Source organism: Drosophila ficusphila, unplaced genomic scaffold (assembly GCF_018152265.1).
Source record: "Drosophila ficusphila isolate 14025-0441.05 unplaced genomic scaffold, ASM1815226v1 contig_286, whole genome shotgun sequence".
Lineage (NCBI taxonomy): Eukaryota > Metazoa > Arthropoda > Insecta > Diptera > Drosophilidae > Drosophila > Drosophila ficusphila.
In genome coordinates, this window is record NW_025064189.1 from 9,852,754 (window position 1) to 9,879,093 (window position 26,340).

General features: G+C 42.0%; 2 protein-coding genes and 1 non-coding gene across 3 annotated transcripts; 1 reads left to right on the plus strand and 2 right to left on the minus strand.

Annotated features, from left to right (window-relative positions):
- Positions 1–114: 114 nt before the first annotated feature.
- Positions 115–17,949, minus strand: LOC108099083 (PAN2-PAN3 deadenylation complex subunit PAN3). Its single transcript, XM_017202381.2, is given in 14 exon segments — positions 115–2,862; positions 2,950–3,112; positions 3,191–3,382; positions 3,447–3,583; positions 3,647–3,776; positions 3,832–3,954; positions 4,015–4,135; positions 4,542–4,658; positions 4,716–5,187; positions 5,257–5,427; positions 5,429–5,824; positions 6,261–6,353; positions 7,328–7,404; positions 16,995–17,949. Coding segments are annotated over 14 exon segments (2,337 nt in total). The 5' UTR covers positions 17,029–17,949; the 3' UTR covers positions 115–2,751.
- On the minus strand, positions 121–242 carry LOC122319926. Its single transcript, XR_006245394.1, has one exon. It is a non-coding gene; the product is annotated as a U5 spliceosomal RNA (small nuclear RNA).
- Positions 17,950–20,498: 2,549 nt separating the features above from the next.
- LOC108099174 (cysteine and histidine-rich protein 1 homolog) lies at positions 20,499–26,279 on the plus strand. Its single transcript, XM_017202535.2, has 8 exons — positions 20,499–21,072; positions 24,319–24,377; positions 24,485–24,599; positions 24,659–24,782; positions 24,848–25,000; positions 25,168–25,445; positions 25,508–25,611; positions 25,670–26,279. Exons 1-8 carry the CDS (start codon positions 20,722–20,724, stop codon positions 25,695–25,697), a joined length of 1,212 nt encoding a protein of 403 aa, XP_017058024.1. The 5' UTR covers positions 20,499–20,721; the 3' UTR covers positions 25,698–26,279.
- Positions 26,280–26,340: the final 61 nt, after the last annotated feature.

Below are 26,340 nucleotides of genomic sequence, written 5' to 3' on the forward strand. Positions count from 1 at the left end.
AAAACCACAAAGTCGAATTCCTCCGAAAACCAACTAAGGGAACACCACTCCTTATAGAGAAATAATTCCAGTTTCTCAGATTTACTCCACTTCTCACTATCTCACATTTATTCCTTATGGCCCCAGTCTTGCGACAGGGCACTACTAAAAATTATTTTAGACTCATTAGAGTGCTCCTCTCCACGGAAATCTTTAGTAAAAGGCGAAAGATTTATTCGACAATTGAAGAGAAACCAGAGTGCCTGAACCACAATTCTCATCCGCTACTCCATGCCGACGCTGCTTGACCGGGTTGGGAATTATAACCAGAGAGCAACGTTTTTTGTAAAAAGCTGTTGCCGTCTCTTGGGCTGAAAGTGAACCCTCCCTTGAAATGGATTTTGTGAGCGCTTTGTTTAAATGCTCCCTGCGATGAGAAAATCGAGAGTTTTCACGGCTCGCAGTGCGCAAGTCCCCAATTTTCCTGCCTTCTCCACTCTTATATGCCTCTTATTTATTTCCACCTTATATATGCCTCTTATATTTTGCCACCTTAGCGGAGGTTACTCATTGCGACCAAATCTATAACTTGTATAAGTATTCCACAAACAGACGGATATTAAAATCCAGAAGTAGGTACAATAAATAAACACTCGCTACATTTAAAAATTTTATTATTTTTTTATTGGTTTTTTCAAAAAGTTTTTTACAGTTTGTTTTTCGTTTCAATTAAATAATTAGTCTTACGTTGATGTACACAATAATTTAAAAATAAAGTACACAGTAATCTTGACGAACAGAAAGAGAGATAAAAGTACAAAAGTGTAAAAAATCAAGAAAAATATTGTAAAACTTGAGTAGAACCAAATTGCATAAACCGTCTGATCTGAATAAATCGAGTAGCCAACAAGTACAAAATTAGTATAAATCACACTAAGCTGGTAAACGAACCGCAGCATCTACTGATTTGAATTATTAGTACTCTTGTATAACACTTAGGATAAATTGCCAAAATTGGAAATTTTCTTTGAGGAATTTCGAGCGGACTCTATAAAATTGGATCCTTTAGATTTGATTCCTTCCGCCGTTCTTTCGTTGCAACAAAAAATGATATCAATATGCAGTTTTCGGGAGTCTCGAAATCAAACCGTACTTAATATGTATTTAAAAGTTCCTTGCTTTCCATTTCATGTGACTTGGTGGTGGTGCGGAGTAGTTGAAGCCTTTAGTAATCATCGTTCTCTCGGTTGGGTGATATGCGGCCGCGCAGGCGCAACGCGACTTTCGGACTGGATGGGATTACGGATTACAGCGGGGAGGAAGAAGGAGCTTTACAACTAGAGACAGACTTTCATTAGCAAAATATTGTACTCGGATGTTCAGCGCGTGCGTGGCAATTCACATTATGCTTCACTTAGATCATTTGAGAGCGCATTTCAATATGGATGTATCACGCTATTACGCTATTGGCCTAGACAATTTCGTTTCGATTTTAATTGCGGTCTCGGTTTCGTTTCGGTTACAGTTTTAAGAGTTTCTCATTTTCATTTTCAGTTTCTGTTTCAGTTTTAGTTAGATTGAGTATCTCGTTGAGCTACTTTCTAGAGTCGCGCTGTGCGTCGCTTTGCATGTTCCATGAACCAACATTTACATTTTCTTTACAAATACATAGTTTCACATCTCATTTCGTTTTCATTTTGTTTTTGTAAACTTTTAAATTGTATTTAGAAAATTTGTGTTTTTCTTTTTAAAATATTTTGCTATAAAAAATACACAGTTTGAAAAATAAAAACGTTTCGCGGTCGTCCTCATTCTGCCCGTCTGCGCATTTATTTCGCTTCTGCATTCTGCTCCACTTTCCAGCGGCTTTCCAGCTTCTCTTCCACACTTTTACTTTCTTTTTGTTTTTGCTTTTGTTTTCGTTTGCTGTAGGGGAGAAGAGGCAGGCGATAATTGTCAGACATGCTTTATAAACATTTGATGTGGTTCCTTGTTCGCTTTCTTACTTTCTCTACGTTTCTCATAATCCTTATCCATCTACTCTGCATTGAAGGTTTCTTTCTTTTTTTGTTGTTGCTCAACGATTTTGCTGCACTGCACTGTTGCAATTTTTGTCATTACAGTTATTTATTGTTGCAAAATTTTACAATTTTTTTCTTTCGATTTTTTAATACATATTTATAAATACTTTCATCCTCTCTTAGCTCTGTAAAAATAGATCCATGTTTTCTCGGCTCTTTCGCTTGATTTCTTTTTCCCTTTTTATGTGTTTTTGCGTTTTTTTTTAACAAATTTTTCAAATTTTGTTGCTTTTAAGTATGTTTTTTCTTGCTTTTTGTTTGTTTGCGTTTTTTTGGATTTTTGAGTTTTTCTTTTGGAGAGATTTCGTTTTCAAAAAGTGGTTGTTGGTTTATTTGTTGTGGTTGTGGTTGCTTCTTTGTATTCTTTAGTTTAAATGCCTAAAATTTAGTTAAGAGCTAACATAACATTGGATATCGGTTTTCATCTTTTTTCGTTTTTTTAGTTTTCTTTTCTCGGCTTGGCTTAACAATAAACATCTTCGTACTTTACTTTACGGTTTACGGTTTACGGTTTACGGTTCTCAAAATGTCTTAGTCGTAATGAATGTTTCGCTTAGAGGCTAATCCGTTTAATCGTAGTCGCTTTGTGGTCATGCGGAGGGTGGCTAAGTGAGCTGCGCGTGTTTTCAGTGAGCGGGATCCGTGATCCGTTTCCCGCTTCCCATTGTGGGTCTCAGTTGGCCCGAGGTGCTCAGTTGGCCGCACTTGACATCAGTTCGGAGAAAGCGTTCTCCAGACAATTCTTGAGTTCAGCATAGGAGACGATGAGTACCGATTGCTCGTCGCGGGACATAAGTTGCACCTGCAATGCCAAGCGGTTAGCAAGTGGTTAGCTCGTTGCAATCTCTGTGGCTGCGGCCGACTTTACTGCACTTCCGACTTTACTTACGCGCTCTATGGAGCCTGCATCCAGCTTGTTGAGGCATTGTACAATGTGTGCGTGATCCAGCCAGGGCCGGCCATCCTCAGTCACGGAATGGAACAAAAAATCACGGAATAATTTCAACATGTATCTATCACCAGTCTCGGACCATGTGCAGTCCAGATTGAAGCTGAAAGGAAATCAGTAGTTTTAATCCACCTTAATTTGAAGCCTTGAATCGATAACCGACTGAGGCTCTCACACTTACTCTGGCCGATCGTTGATGCTGTTCAGCTTGACCAAAATGCGATACAGGCGTCCGTTCTCCATCTCCTTTGCCAGCTCGTCCTCCTGCATGTCGATTTGGCTCTGCAGGGCGTCCAGCTGCGTGTAGAAACGGGCCCCGATCATGGGCATCAGGTCGGTCACCGAGCGCCGGTTGTTCGTGGTGAAGAGGTAACTGCGGATCAGAGTGGTTAGTCCACTAGCCAGTAAAAAAGGCATGCAAGGCTATGTCTGCTTACACTATGAAGTTTCGCAGATCGGTGGAGTAGTTTCGCGTAACCATATCGATGCTCGACTGGACGTTGTCGCGTTGCACGGACTGGAGGCAGCGGCAGGCCAGCGCTAATACTAAGCGACCCAGAGCAGTCAGATCGTCCTGAGGGCATAGAAGTAGTTTTAATATTTATCCATAAAGCGGGAGAATGAGGGAATAGTTCACCTGCTGGTGCATGTTAACCAGGGCCAAGGGATTGGCCGCATTCGGGTCGAACTGCGTGATGTCCGAGATGCAGCAGGAGCTAAACCGCACCCGCTTGCCCGTCACTATGATCTTAGTGGGATCCAGGACCCTGAAACAACAGATCAGTAAGTTCCATCCCGAAAAGGATTATGTGGAGCACCTACTTGCAGGCAAGACCCGCGTGGTGGATGGCTTTCAGGCCGGCGGTCAGCTGCATGATGATCGACCAGATGGTGGCCTCCGGCAGCAGTTGTCCGTTGCTCGTTCGATTCATGTTGCTCTTATGACTGCAGGGGATTCTTGTTAGTGGATGGCAACTTGACCTCCTCGGGAGATAGAGAACTCACCTGAAGGGGCGGGCCTCGCCTTGGAATGGATCAGTGTACCCGTTGGTCTCTGGCGCCGGCGTGAAGTATTTGGCCAGTAAAGTTTGTGAGCCGGGATAGTAGTCGTACACTAATACTAAAGCTGTGGGTGCCCCAAAAAAACATTATTCATATGGAAAGGGTTTTCCTTACACCTTAACTAACCAAACATCCCGTATTGCTTATCAAGAGCTACTATATTTTATCGGAATCAAGGTTAACGCGCTCTTTATCAGTGATTACCGAGTTATCTATTATTTATTTTGCTCTGCATAGTTAAGATTAAGTGGTCCTAAGTGGCTTTTCCATAAATAGTACCATTATCGCATAGATTCTAAGTTGACATATCGCAACCTTAAGCAAGTGACTTGGGAAATCCCACAAAGGAAACCACCTGGCGAATCTGTTATCACGGTCTAACATCGTCCTCGAATCCCAGAGGCAGCATTAAGCACACACCTATAGGCTATAGCTCTACCCAACGGCTCGAGAGAGCGCTCCCCACTTACAGTTATCACCAAATGCTTTCGTCGTGAACACCTCGCGCAGTTGCACCACGTTCGTGTGCTGCAGCTTCTTCCACATCTCCACCAGCGTCATGCACTTGGTCGACTGCAGGCGGAAACCTAAAGATAAAGTCACGTTAGTTATTTGAAAAAAACTTTGGGAATGCAACTGCTCACCGTGTAACCTTCGCAGGCAGTACTTGTAGCCCGTCGTGTTGTGCGTGGCCCGGTAGGTGCTGGCGGGGAGCGTGAGCTTGACGTGCATCGGCTGGGCCGGCGGCTCGAGCGGATACAGCGCGTGGTAGTTGTCCACCTCCAGCGGCAGGGCGTGCTGCGCGGCCTCCGCTGCGTCCATTATCAGGTTGGAGATCTCGTTGCGGGCAAGGATTTCGGAGCGCATCTCGTCCGGCATGAAGAAGGCCGACTCCAGTTGCGTCTTCGGCTGCAGGGTGACCACGTTGGAGGAGGGCCCCGGGTACACGTGCCCCGCGTACATCATGCTGGCCGGAACCCCGCCGCTCATCGGCGCCACCGAACTCACGCCATGGTGAGCGGGGTGCGAGTTGTCCACCAGCACGGAGTTGCCGACGGGCTGGTTGTTCTGTGCGTTGGCAGTCGGGTAGAAGTAGATGGTGCCGCCCACGTTCTCCTGAGGAGCGAAATTAAGCGGTGATTAGCAAGGAAGCTCTGCAAAATATCGATCTGATAAAAAACGCACCTGGTGGACGCTGGTGGGCAGCGATGTGGGAATGGGCGAGGCTCCGTGGGGCGTCATCCCGTGGGGCGGGGACTTCTCGCCCGCCAGCATGGCCGTCGTGGGCGACTCCTGGCGCAGCAGGGCGCCCCTCCCCTTGAGCGGCGTCTGGGCGGACAGGCTGCTGACGAAGGGGGGCGGCGGCGGGGTTCGGCGGAGCTCCGCTAATCGCGATGGGGGCGGAGGCGGCGGACACCGCTCCACCGCCCACCGAGGGCGGGTGCTGCTGCTGCTGCTGCTTCTGTGGGTGCTGCTGCTGCTGCTGCTGTTGTGCGATGGTGACTGTGGAGATGGAGGCGGACTTCTGCAGCGAGAGCATGGAGGCTCCGCCGTTGCCCGACTTGCTGATGGTCACCGAGGCGGACACCGATGTCGTGGAGGAGGAGGGAGCTGCGGCTGCCACTGCTGACGTTAACCCATTGACGCCGTTGAGCCCATTACTCAGTTGGATGGGCGCGTTGTGATATGGTGCGTAGAAGTTGGGGTTCGAGTTTAAGCGCGTTGGAATGAACTCGGGCGACTGCGGCGTGACCTTTGGGAATCGATCGAGAACTTTTTGTTAGTAAATCGTTAGTGAATCACTCTTTTGATCTTTGATTTGCTTGATTTCGGCAAGGATATTCCATGCAGACCTAACTCATTTTAACTGCCATGAAGTGCATGAAATCTGGTGCTATTTTCTTAAATGTAAACTTATTCGAGCACCAGACATTAATACAACATTCATTTATTCATGAAAGAGTATCAGTATATCCTGCATTGTACAATATCTTGCCGAACCCAAGAACCAACCCTGTAAGTAACACACAGTGGGACATTTGTACACATTCTGTGGGATAGGATGGTATATTCACTAACTACTACACTAATGGGATAAGATAAACCTCTACTGAAACATTTACACGTCTAACGCACTTTTTGGGGGCCACAAAGACATGGGGAAGGGAACCAGATGATTACGGCTTTACCTGGGACTTTTTATTCAGGGGCGAGTCCAAGTTAAGTAGTGAGAACCCGTTATTCAGCCCATAACCGCTCGATGTGGCGACATTCTGTCGATTCTGAGATCGGAGATCGGATCGGAGTAGACGGATAGATAGAAGTTCAGAGAAATACAAAAAGAGAGTAGTGAGATATTCAGTTTTACTGGGGGATCAAAAATTAAAGATAGTAGAGCAAGTCTTATTGGGATAACAGGAATTAAAGGAATTATAGATGTGGTTAAGAAGAAGCAATCAAATCAAAGTTAAAAGATTTTGCTTAAATCATTTTAAGTTTCCCGTTTGTGTACAGTCTGCTACAGATACTTCCTCTGCAAAAAGAGTGCTTGTCCCGTCTATGCACCCATTATCTTATCGAAAGTCCACAACTTGAAATATCAGACATTGCAGTGCCCATTAAAATTAGCTACAGCGTCATCTACTAAATGTGCTTTACTAAGAATTAAAGAAACTGTTCAGCCGCATATATTCATTATCCAGATCAGTAGGAAATTTATGTGAAATTTATTATTTGAATTCTACAATTGAATGCACGCCTTTAATGCCATTAAATTCCGTGTATTTTTCCATTAGTTTACTTGCATAGCAATTATGCGACTACCACATTAACGTTTAATTGCTAATAATTTCCGAACTGTTTAGCTCGCAAAAATCGTATGCAATAAAAAATCCATGCATAAACGCAAATTGATATTTAACGTTCGTATTCGACTTATATGGCACTTTGTGTGTCAGTGGACCCAAAAATAAAAAACCGAAAAAGTCGGTCAAGTGTATATTATGTGCGACTGAGCGTTGAAATTGAAATGGTTCGAGTAAATTGAGTGAAAACAAATAAAGCATAATTAAAAATACTTGAGCAAACGTGGCCAGCTGTTAAATTGGGGGCCAACAGCTGTTTTCAGTGGGTGGCTTTTGTTGGGGTGTCAAAATAGTCCTCCCCAAAACTGTTATCGCCTTGCTTTTGTGCTTGGCTTTCGGGGGAACTGTGATAAAAGGTTTGTGGAGGGAGGAGAGGGGAGGCACTAACTTACCATATAAGTAGCGAGTTTACTTTCTGACGGTATACCATTCGTTGGCGAGAAGAAAATTGGATCCATAGCAGCCGTATCTGGAATGGGAGCAAAGAGAGGGGGGGTTATATTAAGAGCTGCGTTACACACGATAATTGATTAGAAATCAATTAAACAAACATCAACAGGAATTGGATGGGCTGGCTGTGTGTTTGGGCGATAAGCCTACCCCATCAAACTATTCCGCACTCCGCACTCCGCACCCCGTTTCCCACAGTGAAATTCTTTTTTGTTATGTTCCTTGTTATTTTCCATGGTTATCGATACGACGATAACGCGTAGGCCCCAACATTTTTGGAGTGTGCGCAATATATTGCTGTTCTGCTTCTGCTGCTGCTTCTCCCGCTTTTTGTTTTCGAGGCTCCAGGTCGAAGCAAATAAAAGCCAAGACGCAATTTGTGCGGTAAACAACAGTGCCGCCAAACTTAGAGTTTAGCAATTCGCACATTTAAAAAGATAATACAGCTGAGTATATGTTGTTGTCGGAACGGATGGGCTGTATAGTAGATGAGCGCTGAGGTTGCTCAGGTTGCTCAGGTGTTAAATCACTATACCTTCCTCCTATGTAGACGACTCGGAAGCAGCGGCGTCATGACTAATCGGCGTTCCTATGCTGTGTTCTCGATTTGCCCAAAAGTTCTCTGAATTTCGAACGCCTTCTCCACCGGATATTCGAGTGTTGAATCAATGCTAATGCTAAGCACACTCGTACTCGTACTCGATTCGAATGCAAGTGACTTTGCTCTGCCAAACCGAAAGTGAAAAATTCAATTTCAAAAGCAAAACATTTGATTCGGGGTACGGGGCCAATGCCTCTTGCCAATGTACGAAGAGAAAACAAGTGATATTGGCCTTGAATTCGCTATATAGCCTATACACGAATACGTAAAACTTTTTATATTTATATGGAGCAGGTTGTGTTCGGAATTCGTGCAAATTCGGGGGCAGACGACAGTCGAGAATATATTTATTGACTTAATCCCCATAGGCCAAATTGGGGTTTTTTCTTTACATATCAAATTAACAATAACTTATCTCGAGGTGCGTTTTTTCCATTCAGTTTTAAAAATCCATGTATATAAGGTTGTAATCTACATTTTAAATTATATTTATAATATGTACTTCCAAATAATCCAAATGGAATTTTATAAACCTTATCGCCTTTTTTTATATGTAAAAATTCAGTTTCCAAAAAACAAACGTTTTAAGCTTTGTTTTAGAGCAAATTTCACTTCAAGATCAAGTTTAAAAGTAAAAAAAACGTACCGATAATTAGTTGTTTTCTGTGAGAACTTTTAAATTGAATGTTTCTATTGAAGGGTACCAAGAATTCGAAAACGCAAATTATGTTTACAAAATGCGAGATTATGGTTGCTGTTGATGACGCTGTAGCCATATAAGCAATAATTCGTATGCCGATTTTATTTATTTGACTTCGAATTGGAAAACAAACACACGAGCGAACAAAACGCGAGGCAATTTAATTGAATGCCTATGTTAATGATAATTATTATGTGTGCTTTTATTTATTCATACTTTGTGCACTGGACGGATTAATTAGGGAGCGGGAGCGGAAAGGGGGCGATAACCTGTTAAGGCGGGCGCAACAGTTTGGGAGCCACAATCAGGTGTTGTTCACTGTTTGACAGGCAGAAACTTACTTGAACATGGCCAGAACCAAAGTTGTCTTTACTTTACATAAATCGCTAGCCACTGGTTGTTTGTTGGCATGACGTCGACAGAAACACTATATAGCAATGTCTATATTTTAGGGTTTACGTGAGCAAGTTCGGTGCTCCGCTATATACGTGGGTACACATAGAAAACCGATGATTATTGGGCCGTTGCCTTATGCTGCGTTTCGCGGCGAAATGGACAGCTTTAGCTTTGTTTTGCTTCAAAGATCACGAACGCGTTCATGAAAACGCCACACTCAGATATATACGCTCGGCTATATATCTTTATCTATATATGTATATGGGCAGTCCCACGTTTGGGTAGCAGGCCAAACAATAACAAAAAGTGCGCTGTTACGTCACGTACGGTGAATATGTAGATGTGGCAGAGCGGTGGAGCGGTGTCCACCCTTTACCGTTCACCGTTTACCGCCAAGCGCGCACTTTGTTGCGATTATTCAGAAGGGAGAGCCGCGTAATTGTCGCAGTGTTTTTGCCTTCGGTCGGCGTAAGTGTAATGAATATGCAAGCGGTGGAATAACACATCGGATCGGATCGTATCGGTTCAAATCGGCGGACCATCGATCGCTCCACGAACCGAGCGACAGCGCTGCGTTCTCTAAACTGAAAGCCCCAGCCGCTTTTTTGCTTGGGGAAACGCGGCAGCAAACGACTGCGCACAGTGGTCAAAGTAAAACAAAATCTGAATGCAAATTTTGTCTTTGATAAGAACATCTTCTGCAGTCGATTGAAAATACAAAGTGTTTTTCTTTAAGCGGAATTTTTTTTTTTTTTTTTTTATTCACTGCCAACGCCAATTTGTCCTACTGTTCCTTGGTAGAGAAGAGAGAGAGATAGTGAGCGTTTGGGGGCCAAGCCAAAAGCAGGAGTGAGCGAGAGCGAAGCAAGTTGCTCCCATAGTGCGTCTCAAACTGTGTGACGATGACAGACGAGCGGCAAAGACAAAGTGGGCGTGTGGTGGTGTGGGGCCTGCTCGCTTGTCCGCCCGATTAACTGTAAATATGTGGCCGCAGCTGCAGTAGTTGTTGCTGTTTTGGCATTGGCATCTTCTAACCTGAATCTTCATTAACTTTAAAACTGATGCTTATCCCCGAAATTATTTACCTTAATTTTTTAATCGTTTTAATTCTTAATTTTTTAATCGTTTTAATTCTAGAGGTCGGTCTTCCACCAAAATTGAACTTGGCTCTATTAATCCTATTCGCTACTTTCGCATAAATAATCATAGGTTTCCAATAGTGGTAGTTTCAGTTACTTTGGCTTCACTGTAATGGGAAAGATCAAGCTCTGCAGGCACACGCGCAACAGTAAGAACAATGAAAACCCATTGGCGTTGTTTGTTTGTTTATTTCTCTCACAGCAACCAAGTGCTTACAGTTTGAGAAGCGCCCAGCCTCGGTTCCAATGACCCTTAAAACTCTTGATCAGAGAAAACTGCATTATGATCATGCAGCGAGAAAAATAGCCAGATCTCTGACTTAACATTCTTAAAAATAATAATAATAAGAAATAAGTTTTATCTAGTTAAACTCTACTCCATTTTAACATTTTTGTTTATCTCGAGTTTTAAAAGAAACTAACCCTGCGATTATGAATATTTTTTTCTGTGCAATCATGTGTTTGCCCAACGCCGAAACGAGTATTTTGCGGATTCTAATTATGAGAGTGGGGCGTTCAAGGGGCTGTAAGCGATCATCTGATAAGTTCACATCCAAAGGGGGATAGTTGGAAGAGCGGGACGAGGGGGGGCACGCACACACGTGGCCATCGCTTTATGGCATGCAAAGCTGTCGGTGTAATAATAATTCACTCGCACACATTTGTAAGTACATTATAATGAAATATTTATAGCCAAGGCTTTGGCTTCATTATCAGTCCAACCGCAGTCAAACGCTAACACACTCTGGTCTATCCACAAACACTGAGGTATGTAGCTATAAGGTATACGAATTGGTAACTTCAAGCACATGTTAATTGATTTCCTGTTTGAGATCATAAGAAACTGATAAAAACTTATATTAAGGAGCCCCAATGCCAATAACGCGATCCTCTGGCAAAGAGACATTTAAACTAAAACGATAAGAGTCATTCAACCCCAATGGTTTCAAATTGGAAGCCTATAAGACTGATGCTTTCTGAAATAGATAAGAGAAGTTAGGGGTCCGTCAAAGAACTTGGCCAACAAGCTCAGGAGTAAGTAATTAGATTAATGTTACAATATTCCATTTAATCACTGATTTGTTTGATGATGTTTCTAACGCTTCGTGTATTTATGCTTGCAAGTAAAATTTCCTTAAATTGAAATTAAACTGTTCCAACATTTTCCCACCAGTTTCTCCCTCTGACGGCCTTATAAATATTCCATTGGAGAGAACCCATCCATCGAGATTGTTCTTCTGCGCGGCTTCTGTTCTCTTGGCCGCGTCACTAAACTTGGCCAACAGAACCGTAAACCGCTTGTCAATCGTTTTTACTGCTGATCGCAATCTGAGCTTGATATCGGGCAGAGCTAACCTCAGAGAGCTGCGAGCTGAGCTGTTTTATTTTTTTCGTCTTGGCCAACAGACAAGTTTGGTTGGTTTACTGCCAGCGGCAAAAAAGCAAAAGCAACAGCAACAGCAACGCCAAGCGGCAGTAGCAACACGGCAACAGAAACAGCAACAGTTTGACCCAATTTTTCGCTGAGCAACAACAGCTGCTTTCAATCATAGACGCTTGAGCCGAACAGCTGTGCAGCTGAGCTTCAAGCGGGGGAGGTCAAGTCGAGGGGTTTAGGGGGTAGATCATATCAACTAGATATATCTCCGCAAACTTAACATAACACTGGGCAACAAAACAATTGCGAAAGCCGCAGCGAAAACGAAAACGTCCGAAATGTAAATTGTGTGTAAATATGTACACATGAAATTAAGCCTACTCGCTTTTTTATTTATTTATTCGCCGTTCGTATTCATTTTCGTATGCATGCGATTTCGACAGCGTGAAGTTTTAAATTTTCGAAACGCGGCCATCGAGTTGACAAAGAAAAAAGTTGGACGGGATGAACGGGGGAGGGGATTACTTGGGGGGTGACACCAGTAGCGGAAGTTGTAAATGTGAAGCGAGCCGCAAAATGATATGCAGACTGGGAGAACGACACAGTCCAACTTCCAACTAATTTGGTTGGGGAAGCTCGAAACTAATTCAAAACAGGTTTAAGGTAAAGCAATATATTCTTTTAATCGAAGTTAAGTGAATATCATTTATTGTCTGATAAGTTACGTTTTAATTCAAAGCTTGTTACGCGGTTAAAAATACTTCCGTTAGACAGGAAGTCGACTTTCAAATAGAAAAATAGCTTAAACTCAATCTTCTCCGGCAGGAAGTGGACACTAAATTAGCTGTTTTAATGCTTTCGTGAAACTAAAAAGAACTTTCGAAGGCGTTGATACCATTGAAATGTTATGTTTCCATCCTTTGTTTTTAATTTACGCATAAAGATACGGAAGCTGGCAGACAAAATAATGAAATTTTTTCAGCCCCTTTTTTTTTGTATGTGTTTCAGTTTTAGAGCCACCACTTGATTGATGACCTAGTGTGATTGACGGCAGAAGCAGAAAAACTCTACCTTGGGGGGTTAACACATGTCACGCATAATATTCCGATTCTCCACTTTTTTTTCTTTATCGCTCCACTTTTCCAGCGCGTTAACCGTTAAGACCTCCACACCACACACATACGCACCGAAGCACTCACAAATTCGCATATGATAATTCCAAAGACACTGGCGTAGGTGTCGAAAAAAGGGGTCGTGGGTTAACTGGCCTTTCGAGAAACCCGCCGTTTGCTAACGCTCGCGACCGTTGCCAAGGAATGACTAACAAAAACACAGACAAAGTGAGCAGAGCGAGAACTGAGATTTAGAGAGACACGCGAGAAAAAATAAAAAGCAAACACCTCTCGACACAAAAACACGAAGCAAAGTGCAAAAGCAAACAGCCAAGCGCAACAATGCGAGAACAGCAAAAACAAACAGAAAAAAACGAAACGAAATCCCCAACGAAGCGAAACAAAACAGCAAAAGGCAAAAGACAAGAGCGCGTGATAATACAGTTTTGGAGGCACCCGGCACCCCAGATAATTCTGAGTGTTGTCAGAAGAGGCTGAAAATTTGTGATAATGCCAATTGGAAAAGTGGAGGAGGGCAAACACGACTCAGCGATAACCAATGTGTAGATTAACTAACAATCTGTTCCTATTTAAAATTAATTGAATTTGAAAATTATCAGCATTTCATTTAATTGGTTATATTCTTATTCCTGTATTATTTGTTATGTATAAGTCTGGATTAAATTGATCCATCTCCATATGAAAGAGTAGAGAAAAGTTAAGATCTACGTGGGCCACTTGTTCCTTATGATTCCCCTCCATTTGCATGAAACACACCGGAAATCCGTGCAGACGACCGGCGTGGAACTGAAGATAATGACACCGACCAAGGGCAATAAAACGGGCCGACATTCGGTCCTCCACTGCGAGATGGCCATATTGTGCGGCGCGTGTCCGTGCCACGCACTTGGCCAAATTGCTTTATGGCCACTAGACTGTGGGCACGGGCCCAGCGGCGTATTTACGAGATATTCTAGGGACACATCCCTCTATAATGGCAGGAAAATGCGAAATGGGAAATGTGGCGGAAACCACCCCGTCGTATGAGTAATGCGTGTGTGCGCAGCATTGTGGCCCAAGGGCGCAATGTGATATTTGGCAAGGCAAGAAGCGAATGCGAAATTAAATAGCCAAAGAGATGGCAAGGCCGAAAGGGGGCGTGTGGAGAAAGGCGAAGAAAGACGTGGGAAACACAATGCTAGTGTCATTATTAGCCACTTGCCAAAAGGAAAGGCGAAGAGCGAAAATATTCAGAAGACTGGTGCGTGCCAACGAAGGAATGTGTTGCATACTTTCTTGCGCTTCGCCTTGGAATTTGGCGGGGAATTGAAAACCAACGACAAGCTATACAAAAAAAACTAGTGCAAAAACTGTTGCAATAACAAAAAAAAAGTGACAAGTCTGGCACATTAGCGACGTCAACTTGTCTGCAATGTCGCTTGCAACGCGATAATTAAATTATGGGTCACAAAACAAAAGAGGCGACTGCGATGAGCTGGGAATTTTCACTCCTAAATCGCGATAATTCCGAAAATGAATAACCAATTACAACACTAATCAAGAAAAGATTTCCTGTTGGCTATCGTAACTTATCTAAACGTAATGTAACTACTGAAATCCTAACTACAGATAACTACATTTGAATACCAACAGTTTTGATCATCCTGAGTTGATAGCATTGTTAAAATCAATGACACATGAAATGAGTCAGTTGTAAGAGAGAAGCTGAACAAATAAAAATAAACTTGGTAAACAATGAAAGCATGCAAACGCCATTCTCCAGACCCCTTAAAATGGAATAACTAAATTTAGCGACATAAACAAAGAAATACATCGAAGAAATGCTGATGAAAAAGTTATTTGCAGGCAATTTCCGTCAAAATTTGTAAACAAAAAGGACAGAGGAGCTTCCCCCTGCTGGCAGACAACAGAATAGAGTATAATCAATCGATAGTTATTTGTTTTTGTAGTTTTCCAGACTCTGGCACATTTTCCCTTCTTTTTCCGATACAATTTTCATGTTTCGTGCACTTGTCGCATAGTAAAAAGCGGAAGAACAAAAGCAAAAACCTTTCACGAATCGTTAGACAATAAAAAGTTGATAGAAATAAAATTAAGCTCGTCTCTGGGTTTTTGTTGAGATGAAACGAGTGGCGGTAGGAGGGAAACAGGGGGGTGGCACTTTCGGGAGGCTTTTAGTTGGTGCGTCAATAAAGTTGAGCGAAAATATTTGCACAGCGTTCCACCGACAAACAAACGGCGCTTTCCTTTTGTTGCTCGCTGTTTTATGGGCCATAAACAAAGGCCCAAATTGAATGTTGGGCGATTGAGACTCGGAGAAATGAAAGAGCTGGCCAACAGCTGGTCTGAAGACCCCATTAAAGCTGACCATATACACAGAACCAGTTGCTCGCCCGATTTCCACTGCCAACCAAACGTTCTAACGGCACGAAAGGCTCACAAAAATGGCGAAAATTATGGCTACAAATCATGAGGTAATACTCTTTAATACCCCTAACTGTCAGCCATTAGGTTTATTCAACGTTTGATGTTTATTATTGAATAGATGGTATTCGAGGACATATTCTCAATTTTTCAATACGTTTTCCATTAAAATGTTATTGGGAGGCTGTAACAGCTTTGCCAATATGAAATTTAAGAATCAACTTTTGGGCAGGAAACAACTACATTTGTACATTCTATACAAGCAAGAAAATTAGAGTCCAGAGCTCAAGATCTTCAATTTCGTCTGAGCCTTACGCAAAAAGACGATCAAAACAGTTGAGGGACGAGTGCGGGAAAAAGGAGCGGGCTGGTAAACCAGTTCTCAATTGCACTCGACCAGAACGGACAGCGCCAGAAGAGAGAAAAAGGAGGCAGAGCAGTGAGTGGTAGGGCCATCAACAGGTAACCCAGTGCACCTACAGACATCGCTGCACCAGAAGTTGCCATCGCCATCACCGTCCTATTGTTCCATTGTGCCCTGGTACACGTATCGACGTATCATATCACCGGAGTCAATGCGTTTCCGTCAGCTGCCGTTCGCCTCAGCCTGAAAGAGCTGACGATGTTGATATTGTTCAAGTTCTGGGTTCTCTCTTGTTTTGACGCCACCAAAGAGCTGATCGGGCTGAATTTCGGTTCTGCAAACGGGTTTAAGGAGAGCAGCCATCCAATCCATCCCAGCCGACTACCTCTTCGGTATCTTTTCCCAGGCTTTCCAAGTGCTTGCACCCTTTCAACGAGTAGTTAGAGTTCGATTTGCAGCTATAAAATCTAAAAGAAGCGATCATTCGCCTAATCGTTTCTCTATGAAAGCCCTAAGATCTATGATTGGACACATTCAAATAAAATCGATAACAATCAAGAAAATCTTGGAGATATTAGGAGATTCTTACATTTCAAATAGGAAACAATCGTAAATCTTATCTGTAGAAAGAGTATCCCAGGGTTCTGCGCCCCTTTAAGAGAGCCTTTCTTTATTGTCTTATTGTTTTGGTTTTGGTTTTGGCAAAGGGCAGGGAACCGAGGAAGTGGTTTTTCCGGCCGTACCTGTATGAGTTTCCCTGCCTTGGCTTCTGTATTGCCATCTCTTTCGCAGGACAAAGAAAATGCAAGAGAATGTAAAGTGTGGAACTTGTTCCTGATCCCAGAGGGTTGCAAGGAGCAGAAAATGGGTATCCGAGAGTTTCCAGGAATAAAGGGCACTAAAGGAAAACAATAATCGATGGCATCGAACCGTGGAATGCACGTAATTAAAGCGAATCGGATAGATTGTTCTGGATAGATTGATTACAGCCAGATTCCCACTGGGTACTCCTTCCCGTCCTTATTCCTTCGCCCTCTCGCCTTCTTTGTTCCTTGGTCACGTCCACGTAATTGCCAATAATCACAATATGCGCTTCGGTAAGAAAATTCAATTTACATGCCGCCAGTGGAGCGGAAAAGCGAACGAGAGCGGCAGAGAATTGAATTACAGGATGACCCCGGTGAGAACGCTTATGAAATATGCCAAAGGTGACTTTCAATTAAATGCCACCCAATCAGTGGCGAGAGAAGGATTCAGAAAGGGGGGTTTAGATCATTTCATTGTCCTGCACTAACTTAAAACGGAAAAAGAGCGTAATGAGTGTAGTTTTTCAAATACACAACAGGTTAGTGGGTATTCCCTTTACCCTGCACAACGGGTTTTTCGACGCCCCTGCTACCAGCTGTGTTTCCTCTCTTACGTTCCCTGAGTTTGTTGTGTTTGATTTTATTTGCTTTACTTTGTTTTTGCTTACCTGCCGGGAAGAAATTGTTTAAGAACGTTGACATTTTTCTCTCTCGCTCCCGCCTTCACCTTTTACTCTCTCGCTCCTTGTGGTCCTTCTTTTCCCGTTCTGTTAATCTTTGTTTTTGTTTTTGTTATTATTGTATGCACTAGTTTAAAAAAAATGTTTCTTGTTTTTTTCCTTTTTTTAGTTTGTTTTTTCGATTTTTTTTAGTTTTTTAATTTTTTTTTATAGAAATCATTGAAACAATAATTTAAATAATACATTTAATCCGCGCTTAACTGCTAAATTTCACATTACACATTTTCACATCTCACGTTTCGATTATAATTATTTTTTTTTTTCAGTTTTTCACGAAAGTTTTTTACTGTTGAAATGCATTTTTGGGCAAATTATTAACAATTAGGGCGCGTCGACTGAAAAGTGAAGAAAAAGGAATGGGAAACGAGTTTAGTATATTATAAAAAACCACATAACGGTAACTAAATGTATTTGTTGTTTATTTTCCAAAAGGCAGAAGAACTGAAATCCCCAAAGCAACAGTAAGAATGAGTAAGACAGGCGAGGAGCTGGGTTTTCGTTTAATTTTCCAAAGTGTATGTGTGTGGGTGTAAGGGGACGTTTTTTCACACATATACAGACACAATTGCGCGCATATTTGTTTTACATTTCCCACTTTTTGCACTTGGACTTCCATATTTTTAGAGTTTTATATTTAACACAATCCGAAAGACATACACACCGAACCTAAGCCAACATATTGTGAAGTAAATTGATGGATTTACTTGGTAGAAGTTTTTTTTCATATTGACAGCGGCTGCTTCACATAAGTTGTATTTCTATAACAACTTTTTAAATACATATGTGTACTTTTCATTACCATTCCTTAACGATTTTGCAAATAAGAAAAACGCAACACACACCGCGCGATTGGCGCTGCACGAATGAAGAAAACGCAAAGAAGATCCAACAGCCAAGCAAAATGGAGTCCACAAACGACCCCAGAGTGATTATATATATGTAGTATATGTATGTATCAATGTGTGTGAACAGGAGCTCGAATAAAAACAACAACAATGGCCAGCTGTGTGTGCAACACACTGTGTGTGGATCGCGTTGGAGGAGTGGTGAAAAATGTCTGCGTTTAAGGGGTTACATGAGTCTTACTGCTTTCCCTTATTTTATTTTAAATTAGATGGTGCTATGGAACATATTAAATACGATATTTAAATATTTTAAAGATGGTAAGGCCACCTTGAAAACGTGTGGAAGGTTTTTTTTTGTATTTAAGAATAATAAGGCTAACTGGAACCAAAAGTTTTTGGGTAATAGGTCATTAGCGGCATTTACCAAAGGTATATTTACTACTTTTATTGTACGTAACCAAGAGGCCATTACCTTTTGCAGAAGCCCTAGCAATTGGCGTTGTTATACACACAGGCATATATATGTGTATATAAATTATATATCAGGGGGGAGTTCAACAGGACCCAACAGCTGGCCACAGGTTGAATTCCACATAGAGAAAAGTTGAAGCCCGAGCTCCCAACAACATCCACACTCCAGCCATATTTGTGGAACGCGACAAACAGCTGGCTGGGATAAGGGGAAGAGAAGGAGAGGAAGGATGAAAAGATGGAGGCAAAGGTAAAGAACAGGAGCAAAGAAAAATTAAAATATATTTTTTAATGGAAGCAATCAACAATCTATTGTTTTTATATATACACATATGTACTAACGTAAAAAATGCAATTTTCGAAGCGTTTTCAAAGTTTTTGTACGCTTTTTAGTTTGTGTGTAGCAAATGCAGAAATCAAGCCCTGTCTACCACCTTTTCCTTAAGACGCAATTTGCCCAATGTTGGCCAAATATCTTGGTTGGTTATACCGGTAAAAAGATGAAGAACAGACATATGTAGTTTATGTAAACCATGCCAAAAATAAGGTTTTTTTAATTTGTTATTTGTTGTTTTTTAATTACTGCCGCTGTTGCACACTCACACAAACACAAACAACGCCACACACACGATACCAACATGTCTGATAGAAAGAAGTGGCTTTTTCTTGGGAAAAATCACTGGTTTTGGGTTCTCCGTCGACACCACAAGGCACTGAACAAGCAGACATTTTCTGCATTGTGTGTTTTTTAATTTTAAACAATTTACAGACAAAACAAATATTCTTACATGTTTTTCGTTTGCCGCTCGCAGTGTGACCGCATTGCGAGTGGCCAAATCGTGGCGTCTGGCTTACAGTGGTGTCATTTTTTTCTGAGCAAATAAAGCTGGACGAAAAACAGAATCGAAAAAAAGCGGAATACCAGAGAAAGAAAAGTTATGAAAACTATATAATATACGTTAATGTACAAAAACTAAGAATTATAGTATATTTAAGATATCGTCAATATTATGGGCATCATCGATTGGATAAAAATTCTTTTGTTCAATTGTAGCTGGTCAGCTGGTTGGTAGATTGTAGTTGAAACAGCACTTATTGTGTCGACGCAGCCCCCACCTAAAATTTTAAGTAAATTAATTTCAACGTTTGATCGCTTATGCTATTTCGAATTTTTGTTTTAAATAAATTTACTTGACTGAGTCCAGCAGTTTCCGCCAGAATCCCGCTATTTCTGAACTTCAGCCCAGAACTTTGTATCACATCATCCACATTTTCCCACTCTACCAGGGTTATGTCGTTGTACAGACGTTCAATTTTATCGATGTTGGAAGTACCAAAATACTCAAGGATTGGAGTAATACTTTTCTTTTTAATTTTCAAAAAACCCAGAACTCCCGCTGCCCGCTGTTTTCATATTTTTCCCGCAATCCGACTTCAAAAAAAATCAAAATCTGACGGAAAAAAAGCGGAAATGACACCGCTGCTGGGTAAGCGGAACACCGACCCAAGCTGCGAACCACTATTTTAACAAAGCGAATTGAAACGGTTAGGAAGGTGCATATGCTAGGTCGGGAGGGTGCATTGGCTAAGTGAAAAACATCGGCTGCAATACACCAGTTTTAAAAAATCGATACTATCGTTTTTGAGAGCGATGCTTTTGCATCCCTCTCCCTCTCTTCTTCTCTTTTCAAAGCGTTCGGGCGTAGTCCGTTAACGTTCGGGTGGCTCTCTCGGATTTGTTAAACAATTTAACCGTTTGGAAAAACGTTGTCCAAATGAAAACGCCTCTAGCGGAAAAAAAAATTCTAAATTCAAAATTTATTGGCATCGACAAAATTGTTTAATACTTTTTTTTTATTTATTTTGATTTATTTATTTGATTTTTTGATACTTGTTGCAGTTCAGGTTCTGTTTAACAGGTTAAAAAAAAGCGCCTCTAGCCGACGAGTTTGCCTTACATTCAAAGATATAAACCAGTGGTGGGGTGATTGACTAAGGCCACACACTCTATTTCTGTTTCATTCGCACTTAAGAGTAGTGCTCACTAATGAACTGACGGACCCGACGAGACCACCTTTCAGTTATTCTATCATGCTGAGCCATTTCCCTGTCTGACACCGTCTGGCAAGACTCATTTTTCGGCGAAAACTCACTGGGGAAACGTCGCGGAGACGGAGACATAGACTGTTGAGAAAGTGGCTAAATAGTGCCATACGAATTGAGTGTGAGAGCGGGAGAGCGCAACTGGGTGTTCTTGTGTGTGTGTCATCAGTGTGTGGGTGTGCGAGAGCCAAGGAAAAACATAATAAACAAACATACTTCCGAGGAAGTTCCCAATCATGTCGACGGTGGAGTCCTCCAGTTCGGCGGTCCAACAGCCGCCGTCCTCGACCTTGCCCCTTCTGGGCGACAACCAGGTTGTGATGCAGGCGTCCACCTCCAGTTCTGCTTCCTCGGCCTCTGCCTCTTCCTCGGGGGGCGGTGGCAGTGTGGTGGGGGTGCCGCTGGACACGCAGAGCGGCGGCGAGCCGCCGGCTAAGAAACAGCTACTGGACGGTGGGGCACCTAGCAGCAGCTCGCTTTCCAGTGCGGCAGCCGCCTCCGGGATGCACGAAAAGCTGGCCCACCGCATCTCCAATGCCCTGTGCTGCGCCGTCTGCCTGGATTTGCCCAAAACAGCCATGTACCAGGTGAGTTGTGGGGTAATTGCAGCGGAACCTTTGAAATATCGAAATACACAAAAAATAGCTAACAAAAAGAAAAGGGGCGAGCGTGTGTGTGTGGGCCATTCTGTATACAAACAATTCGTGGCAGCTCAGCTGTAAGAGTGAATTGCCTCTCTCTCGCCCCCACCACACATAACAGCTGTGCGAGAGCGAGACAGCTAGCTGAATGGGGATCTCTTGCATTTGCCTTGAAAACATTGGGTTAGTGGATAGGGAAGGGGTGCAGGCGCACCTCGCAGCATAGGAAGGCTGACTCTCTCGCACTCTCTCGCAACTAATGCAGTTTTATTGCGTTTTAGAAAACAACCCCCCAGTTGAGCCGTTGCATTTCACACTATGAATTAAAACCCCCTTCCGCCATCTATTTCTCGCTCTCTTTTGCGCAGTAACATTTACTGCAGATTTTCTGTATTGCGTCATAGAAGTGGTATTATGTCTTCCCCATTTTGTTGCCCTATTTTAAGCAGCATATTACCAGTTACCCTCCCTTCAAATTTTTTGGTTTTTTTGAGGCCAATTCCCGCATTCCTCAAAATTTACACTTATTAATGCGTCTGCATTGTTGTTGCATCTGACGTTGATTGAATTTAATGGACGAATACACAGATGTCTTGAGAACTTAGGCACGGGCGTGGGCTGCAGTAGGTGAAATGGGGCTTTGTATAACTGCTTACAATTTCAAAAAATAATTTGAAAACATGATTTGCTCATTTAAATCGGTAATATGGTGCCCTGCTATAAATAATAAAAATATAAATGCAATCAGTAAAAATAGGCTTTTAACCACCTTCTTGCGCCTATGAACTAACGGATCTTTTACGTAAGGCGTGTGTGTAGGTTGACATTGCTCTCTTTTTCTAACAAACACATGCCAAGGCAACCGCAACTGCGTCATTGAAAATGGTTTTGTATTACGGTTTAAAGAAAAATATCTGCTGACCCACACAGAAATAAAAAGTAGACCGTTCGGAACCCAAAAACGTGAGCACACAAAGATGAATCATGCAAAATGGCAGAAATTCGCAGAAACCCGTACAAACTATTAATTAGCTAAAGAATCCCTGACGAACCTTAAAAACACGATTGTTTTTCTTTTTGTATTTCCACTCTTCTATATGGGCTGTTTGTATGTATGTACTGCGCACACACACGCACTGGGATTTTTGCTCTCTGTTATTGTTTTGCTTTTGCCACTGCCTTGCTCTCGTGTTGTCTCACTCTCTCGCAAGTCGTGGCAAAATCAGCTGTTGTGGGGCCCCTGGGGAAAATTAAACAAGAATTTCACTATTTTCAACTAGAAAAAAATTAATATACTGCTCATATTTGTTTTTTTTTAAATGCAATGACACAAAAGTTGCTGATGAATTTGTTGAATCAGCTTGACGGCAGTTTTAGGGACCTGTAATCTGGTATAAACTCGTTTTACCAGTTTTCCGGTTCTAAGCGCACTTTGTAGGTGTGTGTTTGTTCGTAGGGGAAAGGTATACCTGAAAACACACCTGAGTTTTTTGTCGTCGTCGATCTTTTTTGTTATTTTCCTTTACCTACGCTGTTGGCGTTCTCTTCCTCTATCCACTCTCTATCTACAATAACACTATCAGCTGGTTTTGTTGTGTCTGCGTTTTTCTGTTTTGTATGTTGTTGTTATTGGAAAAAACGAGTTAAACTCCTTTGTGAATCCGAGGATTCTTCATTAAACAATCATATTGTATGCAGCTGCTGGCCGCAGTTAGTCTAGGCCATAAATTTGCCAATCAAAGAACACGATTTCACAGGTTCATTCAACTTGAAAAGATTCAGTTACTCAGATAATTTAGCAGATACACAAAGAACACAGGAACAAATTGTGGTTTAAAAGCCCAAAGGCCAATGGTATCAATAGTTTTTCTAAAAAAGCAAAAAATTAACCTAAAGAAATTTTAAGACAGACTGAATACTGATCCCAAATTGAGCACAGACCCAAAATATAATAAGAAATTTTGAATTTTCTACTTCGAGTTTTATATCGCCAGACATAAAACAAATGATATCTGTGAAAGGCACATTTATTTCATTTCTTGCTTGAGGTTTCCCAGACTGTCCCGCGATTATCAAAATTTTGTTACGTGCACAAGATACACAAGAGAAGCATTGCTTATCGCTCGGAACAGGCGGGTCTGTCCACAAATAGTCCCGGCGGACTATCGTTGCCTCCTCCGGCGCTGAATATTTCCCAAAATAGATATAGAAATTCCAAAATGAGGGAAACAGCCCGCATTCCGCACAACGGAGTAGTAAATAAACGCATGCGGCGATTTAATGGAGGTTTCTTGCAGCGGCGGGTCTTGAATTTCACTTCTGGGTTTTCCACTTCTTCTATATGGCCGTTATCGGTCCACTATCCCGACCTTTCATCAATTGCTTGACCAACTCATGTCCGAAAACCAATTGAGAAACGCACACTACTATGTCTTAATTGGCTTTCAACCAAAAAAAAAAAAACAGAAAAAGCAAATTTGTATGATAAAGAACGCTAAATTTAACCCAGATCTATCAACTATTTATGATTTTAAATTTGCCGTAGCCCTACTTAGATAACCATTACTTTCCTAATGATTAATCTTAGTTAAGTCTATAATCTCGATTTTGAAACATTTGTAAGCACACGCAAAAAAGAAAACCATAAGATTGTAACTATAATAAACAGATTTCTTAATAGCATTAAAGTTGAACCCTAAAAATGTATCCAAAAACGGAAAAAAAATAAACCTAAAAAGAAACGAAGAATTGAATTCAATAAATTTGCAAAGGAGAGTGCAAACTTGAGAATGCAAAATAAAACCAAACTACAACATAGCGTTTTTATTTCAACCAAAAAAAAAACACAACCGGAGCCTCAAAGCTAAACATTTCCAGACTCCACCTTAGATCACCTCCTGCCAAGAAATCCATGCCCCACCATCTTCCTCACCTCAAAGGTATCTCCAAATAGATTCATTCATTCGAACACCCAGAAACAAAACACCCCACACACCCATAAAAACATACAAGCTCTTTGCAACAAGGCCGTATTTTGACTAATAGAAAACTTTTCTTCTTTTTTCTTTAATTGCAGGTTAATTTTCATTCCACTTTTGTTTTAGTTTTCGATCTCTATCTGCTTACGATAGAAACTAGTTGTGAAATTACTAAAATGGCGTTTCCCTTTCTCTCCACTCTTTTTGTTTTCAGTGTCAAATGGGTCACTTGATGTGCGCCGCCTGTTTCACGCATCTTCTGGCGGATGGACGGTATGAACCCACTCTAAACCCAAAATAAGAATCTCATATGGATGCTAATATATTGAAGTTTGCTACTTAGCTATTTTAAACCCTTTACAATATTATCTTCTCTTCAGCCTGCGCGACCAAATTGCTACTTGTCCTAATTGCCGCGTGGAAATCTCGAAGAGCACGGCTTCGCGTAACTTGGCCGTGGAGAAGGCCGCTAGTGAACTGCCCAGCGATTGCCAGGTGGACTCTTCAATATCACCATTTGAATGAATTTCTAATTAAATAACCTTTATCAACAGTTCTGCAACAAGGAGTTCCCTTACAAATCACTCGAACGCCATGAACAACACGAGTGCCAGGAGCGGCCCACCAAGTGCAAATATCATCGCATTGGCTGCCAGTGGCGCGGACCCTTCCATGAGAGTGAGTTCGCCTCCTCAAACGCAACTAATTACCCGTATACTACTAAAGACCCATTAAACCCACAGCTACCGAGCACGAGCGCAACTGCTTGCATCCCCAGAAGTCCGGATACGAGGTGATGGCCGCCCTGGAGGCCCACGATGTGATGATCAAGGAGGAAAAGAAGATGTTTAACACCCTGATTGACTTGCTGAGCTATGAGAAGATTATATTTAATGGTGAGAGAGCTCAGGGCTACTGAATTTCTTTTAATTGATATTGCAAAGTGATATTAGTAGTCTGTGTTCATTGTGAGCCATATAACTAATTCCCAAATGTGGGTGGTTTAAACTGTAGATTATTATCTTACTTGGGAGAACATCTCTTTAACCCCTTGCACCTTCAGATCTCCAGATGAAACCCTACCGGACGGACGAGTACGTGCACAAGCTCTTCTACGAGACGGCCCGCTTCTCGGCCTTCAACCAGCAGTGGGTGGTGAAGGCGCGAATCAACAACAGCCAGCGCGATCCGCACCAGTCGAACGAGCGCACCATCACCTACCAGCTGATCCTGAAGACCAAGACCAGCACGCCCATGAGCATACACTTCTTTGCGCTGAAGGGTCCGTTCTCGGACATGAAAGTCTCCACGCAGATCTACAAACACGAGTTTACTGAGACGGTAAGTCGATCATATTGTTTATAGGATTCTGTGCCCGATCGATAACCATTCTTTCCCCACAGAGCACCGAGAGTGAGTATTATGTTTTGCCATTGCCAGATGGCGTCGGCGGCAGTGGATCGAGTGAATGCAACCGCATGCTGGCCAACAAAGGCATAAACTTCCGGTGAGTAACCCTCAATCGCCTGCTGGAAATCACATCTAATGGCAGTCTTTCCTTGCAGGCTGCTCATGTTTCTGCTGAACAAGTAAACACGTTCGACAAGCAGCGGATAAACATTTTCAATTTAGCTTAAGTTTGTTGTTTCAAACTCTTGAATGTGCAAAATCTAGATATAGTTGACTTATATTTTCTATAAATGTAAATGTAACTGAAACCACGAGCCCACTTTCGGTTAGTTAAGCTGTTAGTGCTGGCGGCGCAATGGAAGCGATTGGTGGACAAGACAAGACGGCCGATGTGTTTGACTAACGTTAAAATGATCTCACAGGAAGGAGCCAACCCCGCTAACCCGATAATATCGATAATAACCATTAAATAGCTGTAGATTAACTGTCCGGACGCAAGGACCTCGAGTCCACGGCTCCGTTTTCACTGTAAGAAGAACAACACCAAGTTGAAACTCGAACCCCCGGGCCTAATGCAAAAACAACCAAACTAAAAAAACAAGAACTAGAGTCCTCACATTCAAATCTTGTCTAATCCTCGTTCTGTTGACCCTCTTACGATTTAATGCTTTGAACTTACATTCGTACATGTAATATTTATATGCATCGTTAAATGATAACTATACCTAATGCATATACAATAAAGATACTTCTTAATAAATAAAACTCGGGTGAACTTCTTGGGGATGGAAAAGGCAAAGTAGCCAAAAGGGATATTGGAATTGGT